The 20,627-nt window shown below is 43.4% G+C and overlaps 1 protein-coding gene across 4 annotated transcripts in view; it reads right to left on the bottom strand.

Annotated features, from left to right (window-relative positions):
* LRRC49 (leucine rich repeat containing 49) overlaps nucleotides 1-20,627 on the bottom strand; it is a 334,326-nt gene that overhangs the window by 279,245 nt on the left and 34,454 nt on the right. For all 4 annotated transcript variants that reach the window (XM_069765877.1, XM_069765876.1, XM_069765878.1 and 1 more), the window contains exon 2: nucleotides 13,636-13,698. Coding sequence is in view for 1 of the 4 variants with exons in the window: in XM_069765876.1 (XP_069621977.1) it covers nucleotides 13,636-13,698 (63 nt within the window). In the remaining 3 variants the exon portion in view is untranslated. The remainder of the gene's footprint in view (nucleotides 1-13,635; nucleotides 13,699-20,627) is intronic.

Raw genomic sequence — 20,627 nt, 5'->3', positions numbered from 1 at the left:
CTATTTTTCTATCTTCAGGCTAGCTAGTTTCTTAGGCTGTGCCGAGTTGCCTAGGTAGTTGTTAGGCGCAATCCACAGCCGCTTTTAGTTGTGTTTAGGATAGGATCAGGTGTGCAGTCTACAGAGTTTCCACGTCTCAGAGCTCGTTCTTGTATTTTTGGGTATTTGTCAGATCACTGTGTGCGCTCTGATCGCTAAGCACACTGTGTTTCTGGATTGCCTTCATAACACCTGTCATTAGCAAACATAACAGTACAAGGAGCCAACTAATGATTCTCAATAGAGGGAAAGAAAAAGTTCTGACATCATTTTTTTTTTTTCTGCTCTGTGTTCACTTTTTTTTTTTTCCCCTAGACATTTGGGTGATTCTGGACACAGGTGTGGACATGGATATTCAGGGTCTGTGCTCTTCAATGGATAATCTCGTTATAAATGTACAAAAAATTCAAGATACTATTGATCAGAAATCTATGTTAGAACCAAGAATTCCTATTCCTGATTTGTTTTTTGGAGATAGAACTAAGTTTCTAAGTTTCAAAAATAATTGTAAGCTATTTCTGGCCTTGAAACCTCATTCTTCTGGTAATCCTATTCAACAGGTTTTGATTATTATTTCTTTTTTGCGCGGCGACCCTCAAGACTGGGCATTTTCTCTTGCGCCAGGAGACCCTGCATTGAGTAGTGTCGATGCGTTTTTCCTGGCGCTCGGATTGCTGTACGATGAGCCTAATTCAGTGGATCAGGCTGAGAAAAATTTGCTGGCTTTGTGCCAGGGTCAGGATGATATAGAAGTATATTGTCAGAAATTTAGGAAATGGTCAGTACTCACTCAGTGGAATGAATCTGCGCTGGCAGCTTTGTTCAGAAAGGGTCTCTCTGAGGCTCTTAAGGATGTCATGGTGGGATTTCCTATGCCTGCTGGTTTGAATGAGTCTTTGTCTTTGGCCATTCAGATCGGTCGACGCTTGCGCGAGCGTAAATCTGTGCACCATTTGGCGGTACTGCCTGAGGTTAAACCTGAGCCTATGCAGTGCGATAGGACTATGACTAGAGTTGAACGGCAGGAATACAGACGTCTGAATGGTCTGTGTTTCTACTGTGGTGATTCCACTCATGCTATTTCTGATTGTCCTAAGCGCACTAAGCGGTCCGCTAGGTCTGCCGTCATTGGTACTGTACAGTCCAAATTCCTTCTGTCCATTACCTTGATATGCTCTTTGTCGTCGTTTTCTGTCATGGCGTTTGTGGATTCGGGCGCTGCCCTGAATCTGATGGATTTGGATTATGCTAAACGTTGTGGGTTTTTCTTGGAGCCTTTGCGGTGTCCTATTCCATTGAGAGGAATTGATGCTACACCTTTGGCCAAGAATAAACCTCAATACTGGGCCCAGCTGACCATGTGCATGGCTCCTGCACATCAGGAAGTTATTCGCTTTCTGGTGTTGCATAATCTGCATGATGTGGTCGTGTTGGGGTTGCCATGGCTACAAACCCATAATCCAGTATTGGATTGGAATTCCATGTCGGTATCCAGCTGGGGTTGTCAGGGGGTACATGGTGATGTTCCATTTTTGTCGATTTCGTCATCCACCCCTTCTGAGGTCCCAGAGTTCTTGTCTGATTATCAGGATGTATTTGAAGAGCCCAAGTCCGATGCTCTACCTCCGCATAGGGATTGTGATTGTGCTATCAATTTGATTCCTGGTAGTAAATTCCCTAAAGGTCGATTATTTAATTTATCCGTGCCCGAACACGCCGCTATGCGCAGTTATGTGAAGGAATCCCTGGAGAAGGGACATATTCGCCCATCGTCATCACCACTGGGAGCAGGGTTCTTCTTTGTAGCCAAGAAGGATGGTTCGCTGAGACCGTGTATTGATTACCGCCTTCTTAATAAGATCACTGTTAAATTTCAGTATTCCTTGCCATTGTTATCTGACTTGTTTGCTCGGATTAAGGGGGCTAGTTGGTTCACTAAGATAGATCTTCGTGGTGCGTATAATCTGGTGAGAATCAGGCAAGGAGATGAATGGAAAACTGCATTCAATACGCCCGAGGGTCATTTTGAGTATCTAGTGATGCCGTTCGGACTTGCCAATGCTCCATCTGTGTTTCAGTCTTTTATGCATGACATCTTCCGTGAGTATCTGGATAAATTCCTGATTGTTTACTTGGATGACATTTTGATCTTCTCAGATGATTGGGAGTCTCATGTGAAGCAGGTCAGAATGGTTTTTCAGGTCCTGCGTGCTAACTCTTTGTTTGTGAAGGGATCAAAGTGTCTCTTCGGTGTGCAGAAAGTTTCATTTTTGGGATTCATCTTTACCCCTTCTACTATCGAGATGGATCCAGTTAAGGTCCAAGCCATCCAGGATTGGATTCAGCCGACATCTCTGAAAAGTCTGCAAAAGTTCCTGGGCTTTGCTAATTTTTATCGTCGCTTCATCTGTAATTTTTCTAGCATTGCCAAACCATTGACCGATTTGACCAAGAAGGGTGCTGATTTGGTTAATTGGTCTTCTGCTGCTGTGGAAGCTTTTCAGGAGTTGAAGCGTCGTTTTTGTTCTGCCCCTGTGTTGTGTCAGCCAGATGTTTTTCTTCCGTTCCAGGTCGAGGTTGATGCTTCTGAGATTGGAGCAGGGGCGGTTTTGTCACAGAGAGGTTCTGATTGCTCAGTGATGAAACCATGTGCTTTCTTTTCCAGGAAGTTTTCGCCCGCTGAGCGTAATTATGACGTGGGCAATCGAGAGTTGCTGGCCATGAAGTGGGCATTCGAGGAGTGGCGTCATTGGCTTGAAGGAGCTAAGCATCGCGTGGTGGTATTGACTGATCATAAGAACTTGACTTATCTCGAGTCTGCCAAGCGCTTGAATCCTAGACAGGCCCGTTGGTCGTTATTTTTTGCCCGCTTCGACTTTGTGATTTCGTACCTTCCGGGCTCTAAAAATGTGAAGGCGGATGCTCTGTCTAGGAGTTTTCTGCCCGACTCTCCGGGTTTATCTGAGCCAGCGGATATCCTCAAGGAAGGAGTCATTGTGTCTGCCATCTCCCCTGATTTGCGGCGGGTGCTGCAAAAATTTCAGGCGAATAAACCTGATCGTTGTCCAGCAGAGAAACTGTTCGTCCCTGATAGGTGGACTAATAAACTTATCTCTGAACTTCATTGTTCGGTGTTGGCTGGTCATCCTGGAATCTTTGGTACCAGAGAGTTAGTGGCTAGATCCTTCTGGTGGCCATCTCTGTCACGGGATGTACGTACTTTTGTGCAGTCCTGTGGGATTTGTGCTAGGGCTAAGCCCTGCTGTTCTCGTGCCAGTGGGTTGCTTTTGCCCTTGCCGGTCCCAAAGAGGCCTTGGACACATATTTCGATGGATTTCATTTCTGACCTTCCCGTTTCTCAAAAGATGTCAGTCATTTGGGTGGTCTGTGATCGCTTTTCTAAAATGGTCCATCTGGTGCCCTTGGCTAAATTGCCTTCCTCCTCTGATTTGGTACCTTTGTTCTTTCAGCATGTGGTTCGGTTGCATGGCATTCCTGAGAATATTGTTTCTGACAGAGGTTCCCAGTTTGTTTCAAGGTTTTGGCGAGCCTTTTGTGGTAGGATGGGCATTGACCTATCCTTTTCCTCGGCTTTCCATCCTCAGACTAATGGCCAGACCGAACGAACCAATCAGACCTTGGAAACATATCTGAGATGTTTTGTTTCTGCAGACCAGGATGATTGGGTGTCCTTTTTGCCATTGGCTGAGTTTGCCCTTAATAATCGGGCCAGCTCGGCTACCTTGGTTTCTCCATTTTTTTGCAATTCTGGGTTTCATCCTCGTTTCTCTTCAGGACAGGTTGAGTCTTCGGACTGTCCTGGTGTGGATTCTGTGGTGGATAGGTTGCAGCAGATCTGGACTCAGGTAGTGGACAATTTGATCTTGTCCCAGGAGAAAGCTCAACTTTTCGCTAATCGCAGACGCCGTGTGGGTCCCCGACTTCGTGTTGGGGATCTGGTTTGGTTATCTTCTCGTCATATTCCTATGAAGGTTTCCTCTCCTAAATTTAAACCTCGTTTTATTGGTCCGTATAGGATTTCTGAGGTTCTCAATCCTGTGTCTTTTCGTTTGACCCTCCCAGACAACTTTTCCATACATAATGTATTCCATAGGTCGTTGTTGCGGAGATACGTGGCACCTATGGTTCCATCTGTTGAGCCTCCTGCCCCGGTTTTGGTGGAGGGGGAATTGGAGCATATTGTGGAGAAGATTTTGGATTGTCGTGTTTCTAGACGGAAACTCCAGTATATTGTAGATTGTGAGCCCTCGCGGGCAGGGTCCTCATTCCTCCTGTACCAGTTATGACTTGTATTGTTTAAGATTATTGTACTTGTTTTCATTATGTATACCCCTCCTCACATGTAAAGCGCCATGGAATAAATGGCGCTATAACAATAAATAATAATAAATAATAATATCTGGTTAAATGGAAGGGTTATGCTCAGGAAGATAATTCCTGGGTTTTTGCCTCTGATGTTCATGCTTCCGATCTTGTTCGTGCCTTTCATGCGGCTCATCCTGGTCGGCCTGGGGGCTCTGGTGAGGGTTCGGTGACCCCTCCTCAAGGGGGGGGTACTGTTGTGAATTCTGTGGCTGAATTCACTCCTGTGGTCACAAGTGGTACTGCAGCTTCTGAGCTTCCTCCCTCAGGTGTTCTGGTGAGCTCGTTAACTGCTTCATTACTTAACTCCGCCTGATGCTGCTATCCTTGCTCCTTGTCAATGTTTCAGTGTTGGATCTGAGCTTCTCCTGATTGTTCCTGTGACCTGCTGCTCTGTATAGCTAAGTGCTTTTTGCTTTTTTGTTGCTTTTTTTCTGTCCAGCTTGTCTTTTGTTTTGCTGGAAGCTCTGAGACGCAAAGGGTGTACCGCCGTGCCGTTAGTTCGGCACGGTGGGGTTTTTTTGCCCCCTTTGCGTGGTTTAGCTTTAGGGTTTTTTGTAGACTGCAAAGTTCGCTTTACTGTCCTCGCTCTGTCCTAGAATATCGGGCCCCACTTTGCTGAATCTATTTCATCCCTACGTTTTGTCTTTTCATCTTACTCACAGTCATTATATGTGGGGGGCTGCCTTTTCCTTTAGGGAATTTCTCTGGGGCAAGTCAGGCCTATTTTTCTATCTTCAGGCTAGCTAGTTTCTTAGGCTGTGCCGAGTTGCCTAGGTAGTTGTTAGGCGCAATCCACAGCCGCTTTTAGTTGTGTTTAGGATAGGATCAGGTGTGCAGTCTACAGAGTTTCCACGTCTCAGAGCTCGTTCTTGTATTTTTGGGTATTTGTCAGATCACTGTGTGCGCTCTGATCGCTAAGCACACTGTGTTTCTGGATTGCCTTCATAACACCTGTCATTAGCAAACATAACAGTTAATGCCGGCGGTAACGGACCGCGTTATGCCGTGGGTAACGCACTCCGTAACCGCTGCTATTAACCCTATGTGTCTCCAACTTCTTACTATTGAGGCTGCCTATGCGGCATCAATAGTAAAAAAATGTAATGTTAAAAATAATAAAAAAAACCTGCTATACTCACCCTCCGTTGTCCGCCGAGCTGCACACGCCTGCTGCCATCTTCCGTTCCCGGCGATGCATTGCGAAATTACTCAGAAGACTTAGCGGTCTCACGAAACCGCTAAGTCATCTGGGTAATTTCGCAATGCATCCTGGGAACGGAAGATGGCAACAGCCGTGCGCGTATCGCCGGAGCTTCGGTGGATCCCGCAGGGTGAGTATATAACTATTTTTTATTTTTATTATTTTTTTTAACAGGGATATGATGCCCACACTGCTGTATACTACGTGGGCTGTGTTAGATACCGCGTGGCTGCTATATACTACATTGGCAGTGTTATATACTATGTGGGCTGTGTGATATACTGCATGTGCAGTGTTATATACTACGTGGCTGCTATATACTGCGTGGGCAGTGTTGTATACTATGTGGCTGCTATATACTGCGTGGGCTGTGTTATATACTATGTGGGCTGTGTGATATACTCCGTGGGCTGTGCAATATATTACGTGGCCAGTGTCATATACTGCGTGGGCAGTGTTATATACTATGTGGCTGCTATATACTGCGTGGGCTGTGCTATATATTACGTGGCCACTGGTATATACTGCGTGGGCAGTGTTATATACTATGTGGCTGCTATATACTGCGTGGGCAGTGTTATATACTACGTGGCTGCTATATACTGCGTGAGCTGTGCTATATATTAAGTGGCCACTGTTATATACTGCATGGGCAGTGTTCTACACTACGTGGCTGCTACATACTGCGTGGGCTGTGCTATATACTGCGTGGCCAGTGCTATATACTACGTGGGTGCTATATACTGCGTGGGCTGTGCTATATACTGCATGGCCAGTGTTATATACTGCGTGGCCTGTGTTATATACTATGTCGCCTGTGTTATATACTGCGTGGCTGCTATATACTGCGTGGGCTGTGTTATATCCTGCTTGGCCACTGTTATATATTGCGTGGCCTGTATTAACGCATCGGGTATTCTACAATATGTATGTATATAGCAGCCACATAGTATACAGCACAGGCCACGTAGTATTTGTCTGCTATATACTACATGGCTCCTATATACTACGTGGCCTGTGCTATATACCATGTGGCTGCTATATACATACATACATAAATACATAATCTAGAATACCTGATGCGTTTGAATCGGGCAACCATCTAGTATATATATATATATATATATATATATATATATATATATATATATATATATATACACTAGCTGAAGAGCCCGGCGTTGCCTGGGCATAGTAAATATCTGTGGTTAGTTATAGCACGTCACTTCTCTTATTTTCCCATCACGCCTCTCATTTTCCCAATCACATCTTTAATTTTCCTCCTCACATCTCTCATTTTCTCCCTCACACCTCTCATTTTCTCCCTCACTCCTCTCATTCCCGCCTAACACTTGTCAGTTCGACCTCACATCTGTCATTTTCCGATCACTACACTATTTTCCCTCACTCCTCTCATTTTGCACTCACACCTTTTCATTTTCACCTCACACCTCTCATTTTCACCTCAGTATATACATGTTTGTCATCTCCCTTATATATAGTATACACCTGTATGTCATCTCCTGTATATAGTATATACCTGTATGTCATCTCCCCTGTATATAGTATATACCTGCTGTGTGTCATCTCCCCTGTATATAGTATATACCTGTATGTCATCTCCTCCTATATATAGTATATACCTGTATGTCATCTCCTCCTATATATAGTATATACCTGTATGTCATCTCCTCCTATATATAGTATATACCTGTATGTCATCTCCTTCTATATATAGTATATACCTGTATGTCATCTCCTCCTGTATATAGTATATACCTGTGTGTCATCTCCCCTGTATATAGTATATATCTGTGTGTCATCTCCTGTATATAGTATATACCTGTATGTCATCTTCTATATATAGCATATACCTGTATGTCATCTCCTCCTGTATATAGTATATACCTGTAGGTAATCTGCTCCTGTATATAGTATATACCTGTGTGTCATCTCCTCCTGTATATAGTATATACCTGTATGTCATCTCCTCCTGTATATAGTATGTACCTGTATGTCATCTCCTCCTTTATATAGTATATACCTGTGTGTCATCTCTCCTGTATATAGTATATATCTGTGTGTCATCTCCCCTGTATATAGTATATACCTGTGTGATCTCCTGTATTAGACCTCGTTAACACGTTATTTGCTCAGTATTTTTACCTCAGTATTTGTAAGATAAATTGGCAGCCTGATAAATCCCCAGCCAACAGAAAGCCCTCCCCCTGGCAGTATATATTAGATCACACATACACATAATAGACAGGTCATGTGACTGACAGCTGCCGTATTTCCTATATGGTACATTTGTTGCTCTTGTAGTTTGTCTGCTTATTAATCAGATTTTTATTTTTGAAGGCTAATACCAGACTTGTGTGTGTTTTAGGGCGAGTTTCGTTTGTCAAGTTGTGTGTGTTGAGTTGTGTGTGGCGACATGCATGTAGCGACTTTTGTGAGATGAGTTTTGTGTGGCAACATGTGTGTAGCAACTTTTTGTGTGTCGAGTTGCATGTGACAGGTTAGTGTAGCAAGTTGTGTGCAGCAAGTTTTGCGCATGGCGAGTTTTGCGCGTGGTGAGTTTTATGTCTGGTGCCTTTTGAGTATGTGCAAGTTTTGTGTGAGGCAAGTTTTGCATGTGTTGCAAATTTTGTGCATGTGGCAATTTTTCCGCATGTGCAAGTTTTGCGTGTGGCGAGTTTTCCATGAGGTGAGTTTTGCACTTGTGGCGAGTTTTGCGTGAGCCTATTTTTTGCATGTGGCGAGTTTTGCGCGTGGTGAGTTTTGAGCGGCGACTTTTGTGTTTCGACTTTTATGTGGCGAGGTTGGTGTATGTGTGGTCAAATGTGTGCTGAGGGTGGTATATGTGTTCAAGCACGTGGTAGTGTGTGGCGCATTTTGTGTGTGTGTTCATATCCCCGTGTGTGGTGAGTATCCCATGTCGGGGTCCCACCTTAGCAACTGTACGGTATATACTCTTTGGCGCCATCGCTCTCACTCTTTAAGTCCCCCTTGTTCACATCTGGCAGCTGTCAATTTGCCTCCAACACTTTTCCTTTCACTTTTCCCCATTATGTAGATAGGGGAAAAATAGTTTGGTGAATTGGAAAGCGCGGAGTTAAAATTTCACCTCACAACATAGCCTATGATGCTCTCAGGGTCCAGACGTGTGACTGTGCAAAATTTTGTGGCTGTAGCTGCGACGCCTCCAACACTTTTCCTTTCACTTTTTTCCCCATTATGTAGATAGGGGCAAAATTGTTTGGTGAATTGGAAAGCGCGGGGTTAAAATTTCACCTCACAACGTAGCCTATGATGCTCTCAGGGTCCAGACGTGTGACTGTGCAAAATTTTGTTGCTGTAGCTGCGACGCTTCCAACACTTTTCCTTTCACTTTTTTCCCCATTATGTAGATAGGGGCAAAATTGTTTGGTGAATTGGAACGCGCGGGGTTAAAATTTCGCCTCACAACATAGCCTATGACGCTCTCGGGGTCCAGACGTGTGACTATGCAAAATTTTGTGGCTGTAGCTGCGACGGTGCAGATGCCAATCCCGGACATACACACACACACACACACATACACACACACACATACACACATTCAGCTTTATATAGTAGATATATATATATATATATATATATATATATACATATATATATATATATATATATATATATATCTACTATATAATTGTCTAAGGGTCACTTCCGTCTGTCTGTCCTTCTGTCAAGGTTATTCATTCGCTGATTGGTCTCGCCAGCTACCTGTCATGGCTGCCGGGACCAATCAGCGACGGGCACAGTCCGGAAAAAAATGGCCGCCCCCTACTCCCCGCAGTCAGTGCCTGTTGCCTGCATACTCCCCTCCGGTCACCGCTAACACAGGGTTAATGCCGGCGGTAACGGACCACGTTATGCCGCGGGTAACGCACTCCGTTACCGACGCTATTAACCCTGTGTGTCCCGAACTTTTTACTATTGACGCTGCCTATGCGGCATCAATAGTAAAAAATGTAATGTTAAAAATAATTAAAAAAAAAAAACCTGCTATACTCACTCTCCGTAGTCGCTCCCGCCAGCCGCCATCTTCCGCTGCAGTTTCCGGTGGCAAAGATGGTATTGCAGAAGGACCTGCCATGACGTCACGGTCATGTGACCGCGACGTCATCACAGGCCCTGGGCGCCTGCGCTAGAAAGATCTGCCATGACGTCACGGTCATGTGACCGCGACGTCATCACAGGCCCTGGGCGCCTGCGCTAGAAAGACCTGCCATGACGTCACGGTCATGTGACCGCGACGTCATCACAGGCCCTGGGCACCTGCGCTAGAAAGACCTGCCATGACGTCACGGTCATGTGACTGCGACGTCATCACAGGTCCTGCGCCCATACCAACTGTGTGATATACTACGTCACTGGGCAATATACTACGTAACTGGGCAATATACTACGTGACTGGGCAATATACTACGTGACTGGGCAATATACTACATGACTGGGCAATATACTACGTCACTCGGCAATATACTATGTCACTGGGCAATATACTACGTTACTGGCCAATATACTACGTGGCTCTGTGCTGCTTACTACGTCGCTGTGCGATATACTACGTCACTGGGCAATATACTACGTAACTGGGCAATATACTACGTGACTGGGTAATGTACTACGTGGCTGCGCAATATACTACGTGACTGGGCAATATACTACGTAACTGGCCAATATACTACGTGGCTGCGCAATATACTACGTCACTGGGCAATATACTACGTGGCTGGGCAATATACTACGTGGCTGTGCAATATACTACGTGGCTGGGCAATATACTACGTGGCTGGGCAATATACTACGTGGCTGGGCAATATACTATGTCGCTGAGCAATATACTACGTCACTGGGCAATATACTACGTCACTGGGCAATATACTACGTGGCTGCGCAATATACTAAGTCCCTGGGCAATATACTACGTGGCTGGGCAATATACTACGTGGCTGGGCAATATACTATGTGGCTGGGCAATATACTACGTGGCTGGGCAATATACTACGTGGCTGGGCAATATACTACGTCACTGGGCAATATAACATAGTAACATAGTAACATAGTAACATAGTTAGTAAGGCCGAAAAAAGACATTTGTCCATCCAGTTCAGCCTATATTCCATCATAATAAATACCCAGATCTACGTCCTTCTACAGAACCTAATAATTGTATGATACAATATTGTTCTGCTCCAGGAAGACATCCAGGCCTCTCTTGAACCCCTCGACTGAGTTCGCCATCACCACCTCCTCAGGCAAGCAATTCCAGATTCTCACTGCCCTAACAGTAAAGAATCCTCTTCTATGTTGGTGGAAAAACCTTCTCTCCTCCAGACGCAAAGAATGCCCCCTTGTGCCCGTCACCTTCCTTGGTATAAACAGATCCTCAGCTAGATATTTGTATTGTCCCCTTATATACTTATACATGGTTATTAGATCGCCCCTCAGTCGTCTTTTTTCTAGACTAAATAATCCTAATTTCGCTAATCTATCTGGGTATTGTAGTTCTCCCATCCCCTTTATTAATTTTGTTGCCCTCCTTTGTACTCTCTCTAGTTCCATTATATTCTTCCTGAGCACCGGTGCCCAAAACTGGACACAGTACTCCATGTGCGGTCTAACTAGGGATTTGTACAGAGGCAGTATAATGCTCTCATCATGTGTATCCAGACCTCTTTTAATGCACCCCATGATCCTGTTTGCCTTGGCAGCTGCTGCCTGGCACTGGCTGCTCCAGGTAAGTTTATCATTAACTAGGATCCCCAAGTCCTTCTCCCTGTCAGATTTACCCAGTGGTTTCCCGTTCAGTGTGTAATGGTGATATTGATTCCCTCTTCCCATGTGTATAACCTTACATTTATCATTGTTAAACCTCATCTGCCACCTTTCAGCCCAAGTTTCCAACTTATCCAGATCCATCTGTAGCAGAATACTATCTTCTCTTGTATTAACTGCTTTACATAGTTTTGTATCATCTGCAAATATCGATATTTTACTGTGTAAACCTTCTACCAGATCATTAATGAATATGTTGAAGAGAACAGGTCCCAATACTGACCCCTGCGGTACCCCACTGGTCACAGCGACCCAGTTAGAGACTATACCATTTATAACCACCCTCTGCTTTCTATCACTAAGCCAGTTACTAACCCATTTACACACATTTTCCCCCAGACCAAGCATTCTCATTTTGTGTACCAACCTCTTGTGCGGCACGGTATCAAACGCTTTGGAAAAATCGAGATATACCACGTCCAATGACTCACCGTGGTCCAGTCTATAGCTTACCTCTTCATAAAAACTGATTAGATTGGTTTGACAGGAGCGATTTCTCATAAACCCATGCTGATATGGAGTTAAACAGTTATTCTCATTGAGATAATCCAGAATAACATCCCTCAGAAACCCTTCAAATATTTTACCAACAATAGAGGTTAGACTTACTGGCCTATAATTTCCAGGTTCACTTTTAGAGCCCTTTTTGAATATTGGCACCACATTTGCTATGCACCAGTCCTGCGGAACAGACCCTGTCGCTATAGAGTCACTAAAAATAAGAAATAATGGTTTATCTATTACATATATATACTATATATGTAATATATATACTATATATTACATATATATACTATATACTATATATACTATATACTATATATGTAATATATATACTATATATTACATATATATACTATATACTATATATGTAATATACTACGTAACTGGCCAATATACTACGTGGCTGCGCAATATACTACGTCACTGGGCAATATACTACGTGGCTGGGCAATATACTACGTGGCTGCGCAATATACTACGTCACTGGGCAATATACTGCGTGTCTGGGCAATATACTACGTGGCTGGACAATATATTATGTCACTGGGCAATATACTACGTCACTGGGCAATATACTACGTGGCTGGGCAATATACTACGTGGCTGGGGCCTGGCAAAATACTACGTGGCTGGGCAAAATATTACGTGACTGGGAATATACTATGTGGCTGGGCAATATACTATGTGGGCTGTGCAATATACTATATGGACATGCATATTCTAGAATACCCGATGCGTTAGAATCGGGCCACCCTCTAGTGTATATATATATATAGATATATTCTTCGTTCTGCCGCTGTTCTTCAAAAAAAAAAAAAATCATAGAATGTTAATGTTGGAAGGGACCTCAGGGTTCATCGTGTATCCAACCCCCTGCTCAATGCAGTGTAATGGTTATACTCACCTTTTCCCACTCCAACGATGTGGGGTGTCCTCTTCTGTAGGTGGCGCAAAAGCCATCAGCTGACTTCAGTTGTGCAAGTGATGGACAGAGCATGACATCACTTCTATGCGCAGCCAGGGATTTGTAACACAGACATCTGCTTCTGGTCCCTTTCGGTGTTTGCCATGTGGGGCTGTTGATGCGATACTTTGTGCTGTGATGCTTCTAAGTGTTTGTCATGTGGAGCTGGTGATGCTCTGTATTGTGAGGTGATTGAGTGTTCAGTGTTTGTCATGTGGAGCCGGTATAGCTTTTTTGGTGATGTTTCTGGGCATTAGGTGTTTGCCATGTGGAGTCGGTAATACTTTGTGCTGTGATGTTTCTGAGCTGTGATGTTTCTGAGTGTTCAGTGTTTGCCATGTTGAGCTGGTAATGCGTTCTATGGTGGTGTTTCTGGGCATTTGATGTTTGCCATGTTGAGCTGGTGATGCTTTCTATGGTGGTGTTTCTGGGCGTTTGATGTTTGCCATGTTGAGCTGGTGATGCTTTCTATGGTGGTGTTTCTGGGCGTTTGATGTTTGCCATGTTGAGCTGGTGATGCTTTGCATGATTATGTTTGTGTGGAGTCGGTGATGCCATGTTTTAAGATGCTGTTGGCGAAACATTTGTACACCTACATAAATAGAAAGATGGATGAATGAGAGATAAGTACTTTAGCCGTACTCGCTGGCATTACCTGCTTATTTTTATCTGTTACTGGGGACGCTTGTAAGACCAAGTGAAGACCGCAGTTATTGACCTGCAAAAGGGAACAGAAGTAATTAATGCGTACAAAGGTAAATTAAACCAGAATCATTTAGGCACTGCTCACACTGCGATTATGATGCTACTTTTTTGTACCGGAGAGGAAAAACAGATACAACTGTAACAAAACACAAACGGGGTCGATGTGAACTCACTGCAGTCTAGAGCTCCGATGGGTCCACCTGAATCACATTTTTTGGGGGGAATGGAGATAAAGGGCCTTAAAGACATTTTCATTTGGAGATACTTTCTTTAATATATTGACACTGATAGATTATGGACTGCCGTAGTCCGCAGCATGCTGAGGCCTGCAACTCCAATCAAGGACCTGAAAATTAGCTCTCCAGAAGAAACGGTGTCTCCGTTTGTGGCCAGAGTCATGTATTTGTTGTGGGCACCAAGACGTGGTCAACTAAGTTTTGGTGCCCGCCTCAAACAGACAGATACGTTGGAAAATGACTCCTGACAGGACAAACAGTGACTGCATCACAGCACAGGCTGCATCATTATAGTCAATGACGCGAGCCCTGACAGAGCAACTGGCGCAATTTGAGCCCGGTCTATGTCCTCAGGTCGGATGTCCGTTTTCACATGTGTCAGCTAGCTGTGTTTTTCACGGATAGAACACATTATTTCTAATCTATGAGGCTGTTCACATTTCTGTTTTTTTTTTGCGGACTGGGTGGTCTGCAACAACAAAAAAAAATAGATACATTCAACTCATGTATCAAACTCACTAATACAAGTACTGTATATGAAAAATATCAGATAACACAGACCGCTACCCGTGTGATGTCCTTTTTTTTAACAATGTAATGGATAGGAGAAGCTTTGCAAGTTATTTAATTTTTCATATTAGAAAATCACGGTGGCTCAGTGGTTATCGCTGCAGTGCTGGGGTCCTGGGTTCAAAGCCCACCAATGATAACATCTGCAAGGAGTTTGCATGTTCTCCCTGTGTTTGCGTGGGTTTCCTCCGGGTGCTCCGATTTCCTCCCACATTCCAAAGACATACTGATAGGGAATTTAGATTGTGAGCCCCAATGGGGACAGCGATGATAATGTCTGTAAAGCCCTGCGTAATATGTTAGCGCTAAATAAAAATAAAGATTATTATTATTATCACGGATGTGACACCGATGTTAAAAACTGAAAGTTGCCCCTTTTATGTTTGTGTATGTGAAAAATTACTGACATCATAAAGAGCCACAAAAGATCTCCTAAATGGGGTCTCACTACTTTCTGGCACTCCATTAGCATTCATCACACACATTTATGGCTTAAAATATGGATATATATTGGATAATGTGACATCTGTGAGCATCTGATCACAGGCGCTGATAGCAGAGGAGAGAAGGCAGCACATAATAATAATAATCTTTATTTTTATATGGCGCCAACATATTCCACAGCGCTTTACAGTTTTTACACATTATAATCACTGACCCGATGGGACTCACAATCTAGATTCCCTATCAGTATGTTTTTGGAATGTGGGAGGAAACCGGAGACCCCAGAGGAAACCCACTCAAACACGGGAAGAACATTCAAACTCCTTGCAGATGTTGTCGTGCTGCCCTACATCATCCATCTACCAGTGTTCTGTTATTTCAGATGGACCCTGTACCAACCGCCATAGACTACATACTGCTCTACCGCGACCGAAAGTTATTAAAGATTGCTGCATAAACCCTCCATACAATGTGGCAGGGGTCTGCCATCACTGATAATGTTCTGCTGCCAGTTATAGACTCCACCATATAATAATAATATATCATACCCTCCGCCATATACCAAAATATATAATATATCATACTCTTCGCCATATAATAATAACTACACATCATACCCTCTGCCATATAATTATACATCATACCCTCTACCACATAATATATCATATCCTCCACCATATAATAACTATACATCATACCCTCCGCCATATAATTATTATTATTATACATTTTTTATAGCGCCATTTATTCCATGGCGCTTTACATGTGAAAAGGGGGCAAGTATAGACAAATACAATAAACAAAAACAAGGCACTAACAGGTACAGAAGGAGAGAGGACCCTGTCCGTGAGGGCTCACAGTTTACAGGGGATGGGTGAGGATGCACTGGGAGAGGGTAGAGCTGGTCATGCGGGTAAAGAGTTCCAGAGTACAGGGGAAGCATGGGAGAAGTCTTGGATGCAGTTGTGGGAAGAAGAGATAAGAGGGGAGTAGAGAAGGAGATCTTGTTGTGAGGATCGGAGGTTGCGTGTAGGTAAGTACCGGGAGAACATGTCACAGATGTGTGGAGGAGACAGGTTGTACATGGCTTTGTATGTCATAGAAAAGCTGGGGTCACACTTAGCGTAGGGGAATACGGTCTGTTATTTACAGGCGTAATATGCAGAAATGATCCCAAAACAGTGATCCGTATGTCATCCGTAGCCAGGGTATGGCTGCGTATTTTGCGCATGTAAACCTCCGTATGTAATCCATATGGCATCTGTACAGCGAGATTTTCTCGCCGGCTTGCAAAATGGACATAGAATGGATCCATGGGCTCAAATATTCGTGAAAACTTGTATACAGTCATATACAGTACAGACCAAAAGTTTGGACACACCTTCTAATTTAAAGGTTTTTCAGAATTTTCATGACTATGAAAATTGTACATTCACACTGAAGGCATCAAAACTATGAATTAACACATGTGGAATTATAATATACTTAACAAAAAAGTGTGAAACAACTGAAATTATGTCTTACATTCTAGGTTCTTCAAAGTAGCCACCTTTTGCTTTGATGACGGCTTTGCACACTCTTGGCATTCTCTTGATGAGCTTCAAGAGGAAGTCACCGGGAATGGTTTTCACTTCACAGGTGTGCCCTGTCAGGTTTAATAACTGGGATTTCTTACCTTATAAATGGGGTTGGGACCATCAGTTGTGTTGAGCAGAAGTGTGGTGGATACTCAGCTAATAGTCCTACTGAATAGACTGTTAGAATTTGTATTATGGCAAGAAAAAAGCAGCTAAGTAAAGAAAAACGAGTGGCCATCATTACTTTAGGAAATGAAGGAAGGCAGTACGAAAAATTGGGAAAACTTTGAAAGTGTCCCCAAGTGCAGTTGAAAAAACCATCAAGCGCTATAAAGAAACTGGCTCACATGAGGACCGCCCCAGGAATGGAAGACCAAGAGTCACCTCTGCTTCTGAGGATAAGTTTATCCAAGTCACCAGCCTCAGAAATCGCAGGTTAACAGCAGCTCAGATTAGAGACCAGGTCAATGCCACACAGAGTTCTAGCAGCAGACACATCTCTACAACAACTGTTAAGAGGAGACTTTGTGCAGCAGGCCTTCATGGTAAAATAGCTGCTAGGAAACCACTGCTAAGGACAGGCAACAAAAGAGACTTGTTTGGGCTAAAGAACACAAGGAATGGACATTAGACCAGTGGAAATCTGTGCTTTGGTCTGATGAGTCCAAATTTGAGATCTTTGGTTCCAACCACTGTGTCTTTGTGCGATGCAGAAAAGGTGAACGGATGGACTCTACATGCCTGGTTCCCACCGTGAAGCATGGAGGAGGAGGTGTGATGGTGTGGGGGTGCTTTGCTGATGACACTGATGGGGATTTATTCAAAATTGAAGGCATACTGAACCAGCATGGCTACCACAGCATCTTGCAGCAGCATGCTATTCCATCCGGTTTGCGTTTAGTTGGACGATCATTTATTTTTCAACAGGACAATGACCCCAAACACACCTCCAGGCTGTGTAAGGGCTATTTGACCAAGAAGGAGAGTAATGGGTGCTACGCCAGATGACCTGGCCTCCACAGTCACCAGACCTGAACCCAATCAAGATGGTTTGGGGTGAGCTGGACCGCAGAGTGAAGGCAAAAGGGCCAACAAGTGCTAAGCATCTCTGGGAACTCCTTCAAGATTGTTGGAAGACCATTCCCGGTGACTACCTCTTGAAGCTCATCAAGAAAATGCCAAAAGTGTGCAAAGCAGTCATCAAAGCAAAAGGTGGCTACTTTGAAGAACCTAGAATATAATATTTTCAGTTGTTTCACACTTTTTTGTTAAGCATATAATTCCACATGTGTTAATTCATAGTTTTGATGCCTTCCGTGTGAATTTACAATTTTCATAGTCATGAAAATACAGAAAAATCTTTAAATGAGAAGGTGTGTCCAAACTTTTGGTCTGTACTGTATATACCTATACTATGTGTAGACATTTATTCTATCTTAATGCATCTTTATTAAAGTAGCAGTAAGTCAAATTACAAAAATAATAATCTTAAAATTACCCTATACAAAAAATATATATTAAAAGAAGTGCAACACGAGACTCCACATCAACCAGGAGGCATTCCTGGTGACTTGTGATGTGGAGTCCTTGTATACAAACATAAAACATACGGATGGCGTTCAAGCGGTCAAACATTTTTTGCACTCATCATCTACTACTAAGTCCATGAGTAAACTTGTAATTGAACTTCTTGATTTTTCATTAAGTCATAATTTCTTTCTATTTAAGGGGTCCCTCTACCTACAGCTCCAGGGTACTGCAATGGGGGCGTCCTTTGCGCCCGCCTATGCAAATTTGTTCCTGGGGCTATGGGAGAGGGACCTTTTTTCATCTATGGACCGCATCCCATTATGGGTGCGGTACATAGATGATATTTTCATGATTTGGCAGGATTCAGAGGAGGCACTCCACTCTTTTATGTCCCTCCTTAATCAGAATAATCTGAATATACATCTGACTTACAAATCGGATAGGGACAAGATTGAGTTTCTGGATGTTCTTGTAAAAAGAGGGGAAGATAATAGTTTGCGGACCGACTTATATCGTAAATCCACATTTGTAAATGCCCTGCTATGTGCTACTTCATCGCATCCATCTGCAATGATCAAATCAATCCCTATTGGCCAATTCCTGCGGCTTCGGAGGGTGTGTTCCGATGACAGTGATTTTGAGAATCAGGCGAGGGAGCTAAAAACTCGGTTTCTGGAGCGTGGATATAGCCAGCGCTCCATCAAAAGGGCTTACCATCGGGCCAAATATACTTCTAGGCACCAAGCCCTCTATTGCTCCAAACCTACTACATCTGACAAAATTGTCAGATACATTACCCAATTTCATGGTCAGCCTGATTTGATGAGATCCTATCTCTCCAAATCCTGTTCAATTCTTCAGGCCGATCCTATTTTATCACAGTACATCGGCAATGCCCCTAATATTACATATAGGAGAGCAAAAAATCTGGGCAACCAACTTGTTAGAAGCCATTATGATTACGTTTCTACAATTCCTTCCTTTCTATCCCTCTCCAAGGCCGCCTCTGGATGTAGACCAGGGGTCCCCAACTCCAGGCCTCGAGGGCCGCCAACAGTGCAGGTTTTCAGGATTTCTTTAGTATTGCATCGGTGGTAATGTTATCATCTGCACAGGTGATGATTCCAACCCCTGTGCAATACTAAGGAAATCCTGAAAACCTGCACTGTTGGCGGCCCTCGAGGCCCGGAGTTGGGGACCACTGATGTAGACCATGTACTAAATGCGTGGCCTGCCCAAATGTTACAAGGGCAAGAACTTTTCAAATTCTAAAGGGACTAAGATGTATGAAATAAAAAGTGCAATAACCTGTGAAACCAAGGCGGTTATCTATTATGCTACCTGCCCATGTGCCTTGATCTATGTAGGGATAACGACTAGGCAATAAAAAGTTCGCATTCGCGAACACGTTCGAGGGATTCAAGCGGCCAGGGAAGCGGATGATAGTACTTTTTTAAAAACTCTACCGAAACATTTTAAAAACTTTCATGATTGTGATGCATCCTTACTTAAAGTAATTGGGATCGATATGATCAAACCTAATGAAGGCGGGGGTAAAATCAGTTCACGCCTGGCTATGTTAGAGACTAAGTGGATCTGGACACTCGACACTGTTTCCCCCAAGGGATTAAATGAATACTTATCCTTCGCTCCTTTCCTATGATCGTGCGCTTACCACCATCTTTTACTTTTATTTTTCTTTACTTCTTTTTTAATACAATTTTTATATTTTTATTGTTATTTTTAATATGTTAACGCCTTTTAATTATTTTTTAGATTTCGTATAGCCACTATTGACTGCTTCTACTACTGTATGGTTCCTGTATTGTGGTCTACCGTGATGTCCTTTTCCATCTGAAGAATTTTACAATGGACACTATGATATAATCTTTTTTATATATATATATAATTTTCTTTGTATTACATAATTATGTCCATTTACAATTATTTTTTTATTTTTTTGTTCTTTATTTCTCATTATGATTATTATTATTATATATGTTTTCATTATTATTATCTTTTTCATAATGCAACTCCAGTGGCTTTTTTCATTCCTATTTTTTGCGGCCCTTGTAACTATAATATTTTTGGGTTATTATTATTCTTTTGCCCATTAGTGTATGGTGGCCCGGTCTGGCAATTTTCTTATCTCCGCAATGGTACGCTGAGATCTTTTTTTCTGGTCGCAATCTATATACTTACCCTAATATTCTCACTGGAGATGGTGCACCCCTGGCTGTGTGCATGAGCGGTCTGCGTCCTCGGGCTCCGGGGCATCGCGTCGCTGTGGCCTTGGTAACGCCGGATCTTTAATGCCGTGCGTCCGGTCACGTGACGCGGCGCCCCGGGACTTCCTGGACCTCCTGACGGCACATGCGCCGAGCGTGCCCGGACCATGTCTGATCACCTGGAGTAGCCCTTCTATATATAGCTGGCGTTAATCTTTAACTCCTAATCCCCCTGACGAAGGAATCTTTACCGAAACGCACATCGGGGCACGTGTGCACGCAGACACCTATCCTCTAAGGTACTCTATATGTTCGGACCATCACATTTGTATTGCCATCCTAAGATTTGCGTTACGT

Source organism: Ranitomeya imitator, chromosome 4 (assembly GCF_032444005.1).
Source record: "Ranitomeya imitator isolate aRanImi1 chromosome 4, aRanImi1.pri, whole genome shotgun sequence".
NCBI lineage: Eukaryota > Metazoa > Chordata > Amphibia > Anura > Dendrobatidae > Ranitomeya > Ranitomeya imitator.
This window is presented reverse-complemented; position numbering and strand designations above follow the sequence as displayed.